The sequence below is a fragment of the Morone saxatilis genome, unplaced genomic scaffold, assembly GCF_004916995.1.
Source record: "Morone saxatilis isolate NCDOM2014 unplaced genomic scaffold, NCSU_SB_2.0 Contig4, whole genome shotgun sequence".
In the NCBI taxonomy this organism is placed as follows: Eukaryota; Metazoa; Chordata; class Actinopteri; family Moronidae; genus Morone; species Morone saxatilis.
In genome coordinates this window covers 513,117-517,170 of record NW_023339984.1, presented here as the reverse complement: position 1 = coordinate 517,170, position 4,054 = coordinate 513,117, and the positions used below count along the sequence as shown (strand labels likewise).

At 37.8% G+C, this 4,054-nt stretch overlaps 1 protein-coding gene across 1 annotated transcript in view; it reads left to right on the top strand.

Moving 5' to 3' along the window:
- The first annotated feature begins 1,001 nt into the window (after positions 1-1,001).
- The window catches only part of mpdu1b (mannose-P-dolichol utilization defect 1b), a 7,483-nt gene continuing 4,430 nt past the window's right edge, over positions 1,002-4,054 (top strand). Inside the window, exons 1-2 of the mRNA XM_035675697.1 lie at positions 1,002-1,156; positions 3,870-3,935. Coding sequence (XP_035531590.1) covers positions 1,030-1,156; positions 3,870-3,935 — 193 coding nt within the window. The 5' untranslated portion in view covers positions 1,002-1,029. The remainder of the gene's footprint in view (positions 1,157-3,869; positions 3,936-4,054) is intronic.

The following is a 4,054-nucleotide window of genomic DNA, read 5'->3' as shown; positions in this document are numbered from 1 at the left end:
ATTTTGGTCTCTGGTGTTAAAGTCTTGTGCTGTCTGTCCATTACAAAGTGTTATTGAGTAGCAATGATGTGAAGATGTGTTGAAGAGAAATCCGCTGACACCGTCTTGATTGTATATATAAAGGTTTATTACAAAAAAGTACAGCATCATTTCAAGCCCCGGGAGCTTGGAGAGCATCCTGCCAAATGAACAACTCCGTCTATTTTGCATCGGACACACGTTTATATAGGTCAGTTGTTTACTCCAAAAGATAGAAAGAAACATCTGGTTCCAATCCAGATATGTAAAGTAACAAGGGTGGATGGGGGTTTTCAAGGTAGAGGTCAGGGGCCATTGAGAGGCCCCTAACCAAACATTCCATAGTAAGAACATCACTGAACCTCATGAACTGCTAACACTGCATATGTTGACAAAATATCATTTAAACTTATAACAAAATGTAATTTAAATGTGTAAACCTTCAGATACTACAATAGCTTTCTGTTATTATTAAGTGTCAATGCCCCTCTAAACAGAATCCGGCGGACATTCAGATTTCAGCAAGAGCAGCACGCATTTTATGGTATGACATTCTGAGGTGAAAATAAAAACTTGATAAGCATGAGTTCTCTCCCATTATTATGAACGCTGTGTGCATCTGAGAGATGCATATGAATTTATAGTAAATGATCTTGTGGCCACAAGATAAATAACTTGTGCAAACAAGATTAAAAGTATTTCCTTTTGGGGACTTTAGGGGCTCCGGAGGATCCTGAGATTTATTTATATACATAAATCGAATAGTCTTCCGTAAATTTAAACTACTCCTCCATATACAGTTGAAATTAAAACAGAATTCTGTTTTTTAAGGTTTTCATATCATTTTATTAGTTACTGTGTCATCATTTTCATTATTATGTTAAGTTTATCATTTAAAAAATAATTAATTTGTGATTGTGTTCAACCGGCGGAACCTTTGTATTATTATGCGAACTGGTGGAACTCTTTACGTGTTACACATTGTACGGCAACGTCATATTAATCCCCGCAATGGCGGAGAAAACAGTCCTGGATAAAGGGTCATCGTTTATGGATCCTTTCAAAGGACTTTTACTGACATATTTTATGCCCGAATCATGTTACGACGAGTTCTTTCTCAATTTCAACCTATTGGACGGTAAGTTCAGTGTCATTAGGTTGAGTACCGGGAGCTCAGTGCACTGGGAACATGGAAGACTCGATGTTGATTTCCTGTTGCTCTGTAGTATGTCATTTGCATTCTGACCTGTCAAGGAAATTCTCAATATTTTGACTTAATATCTCAAAATAATGAATTTCTGATACTAAACCTTTATTTATAAAGTTATTTTGAGATACAGTGTCAGTATTTTTCTCATTGTAATGACTTACAAAATCTTTTTTCCCCCTCACAAATCTATTTGCCTAATATGTTTATTTAGGAAGAGTGCTGGGTTATTACTAGTAATACTATTACAGTAATAAAATTACTTTCCCCAGCAACTAGTAGTGTAAGTAATTACTAATTCATTTCATTTGATTTTCATTTTTGACTTTGCAAGCCAGACCTAAGACATCAAGCACCGATTGCATCAATTCACAGTAAAGGAAGAGTTGAATGTTGAAAGAATGTTAAAAGAAAGCTGCAATGTAGTTCAATTCAATTTTATTTAGTTACAAAGTAACACATATTTAACGTCCAATATGTTATTGCTGCTGCTAAGGTGGTCTCTCACATCAGAACAATCAGAATCAGAATCAGAATCAGAATTGGGTTTATTGCCATGTAAGTTTTTACACATAGGAGGAATTTGCCTTGGTGCACTGGTGCGTAAGAATCACACAGAATCAAGTACTTTTAAAATATAACTAAAGATAGAAAGTAGTGGGATCATGGGAGTTGTTGTCTTCACTCAGCTTTAGTCAGCTTCTCTCAGTTAGGATTCCTTCAGTGTTCATGGTTCAGGAGGTTTCTACCATGAGCCCAATTATCCATAGAGGTCTCCTCCTCTCCAAAACAAACACACCCGCTGATTAAAACATCTAAAAACACGGAATAAAGCAGTTCCACCTTAAAAGTCACTGTTTCTCCCACGCTGCTGGGCAGACCTTGCTGCTGCTAACATTAGCTCAGCTTGTTTCTCTGATAAGTTAAGATCAATTACTAAATGACTAAAATCCTTTATCCAGTTCAAACATAGAGTTAAAAAACACCAAGATCTAAAACGTGTACAGTGAAATGTGGCTGGATAAAACTAGATAAAAAGTCAATTTATGACTTTTGGCAGACAACCACGATGCATGCATGAAAGGGATATGATGCCGTTGACACCGTTACCTGAATAAATAGAAACATTTGGGATAATGTGAGTACACAAATCAACAATAACATAGGTCTAGTGTTTATAGACATTTTAAATGTTACATTCACTGCAGTAAACAAAGCATGCAACCTTTTGCCGGCATATCATAGGTCAGCAGCGAGCTCAGACTCAGGAGAAAAGATAAACTCACGTACTCCTTTGTTAGCTCAGTTTGTTTCTGCGCTTTCCTAGTAAGTATGACATTGTGGGTTCAAGTCGGGCGGCTGTGGTGCAGAGGCAGAGCGGGTCGTCCGCTAATCGGAAGGTTGTTGGTTCGATCCTCGGCTCCTCCGGCCACGCTACTTACTAGGAACCCAGCACGTGTCGAAGTATCCTTGAGCAAGATACTGAACCCCAAATTGCTGTGAATGTGTATGAATGAGTTAGTTTCTGTTTGATGGACTTTGCCATCACTGAGTGAAAGGGTGTGAAAGGTAGTGTAAAAGCGCTTTGAGTGGTCGGAAGACTAGAAAGGTGTGACTGAACTTCCTTCAAATAATTAATGCTGAAGATTAATCTATAGATGAAGATAAGATGCAGCATAGTATTCAGCTTTGACATATGAAATAGGACCCCACCATGTAATTTACATCGACAGTTTCCTGGCCCAAATTGTTTATTATCTTTACTTTAGTGCATTGAAAAGCAATCTGTTGCACGTTGAATACTGTGCATATATAGTTTAGAGGTTTTAATTATACAGTTAAGCGCATCCCATGTCAACATGAGTCATCAACTTTGACTTGAGAATTAACATGTCACTGTGTTCAACTTCAGTAACTTGTACATTGCGGTTATAGCTCAGATGGACTGGTGGTTTTATCTTGAGTTCAGCTTCTATTCTGAATTTTACAGGGAGAAATATGTATTTCCTGTCGTGCTACAGACTTCTGGATCAACTAGGGAATCTTGGCAGCCTGACTGCAGTAATTGCAGTAATCCAGCCTAGAAGTAACAAATGCATGGACTAGTTTTTATGCAATTTATGCATCCTTCTGTGACAGGGCAACTCAATTCCACATACACCATCCTGCTGCCCTAAATACTCACTGGACTAGCATACTAAATGTAAACAGTCCATTGCTGAAAATAGTCCCCTAAAGCACTATTTCCTCCTGTTTGAGTTTGGGTCAAAACTACAGTGAGCTGCTGTTTTCAGATTACTCAGCCTTTTTTAAAAATGAAACTGTATTGTGTACGCCCTTGTTCAATAGTAAAACAGCCAGAGTAGGGAAGTAGAAAGTAATTTAGAGAGACAGCATTGTAGTTCATAGCATAATCACTAGTTTGTTACTTATATGAAGACTTGTTTCATTTCTGCCTGCTTTCAAATTCATGTGATCATCTCTTGCTTTTATACTTAGTCGACTGGATGGTATCCTGGATGTGTGTGTGTGTGTGTGTGTGTGTGTTGTGTGTGTGTGTGTGTGTGTGTGTGTGTGTGTGTGTGTGTGTGTGATACTTCTTGATGTCAGCCAGCTAATGAATGTTTTTTATTTTTTGTTACAGTACCATGTCTGAAGATTGTGCTGAGCAAAGGCCTAGGGGTCGGCATCATCCTCGGATCAGTGATGGGTAAAACACCTCACCTCCACTTCTCTTTATAACTGTCTTTATTTGCACACCTGCTTTAGTTTTAGTCAATAATTGGTGTTAATTTTAGATAGATTTTAGTCATTATCGTTTTAGGCAAT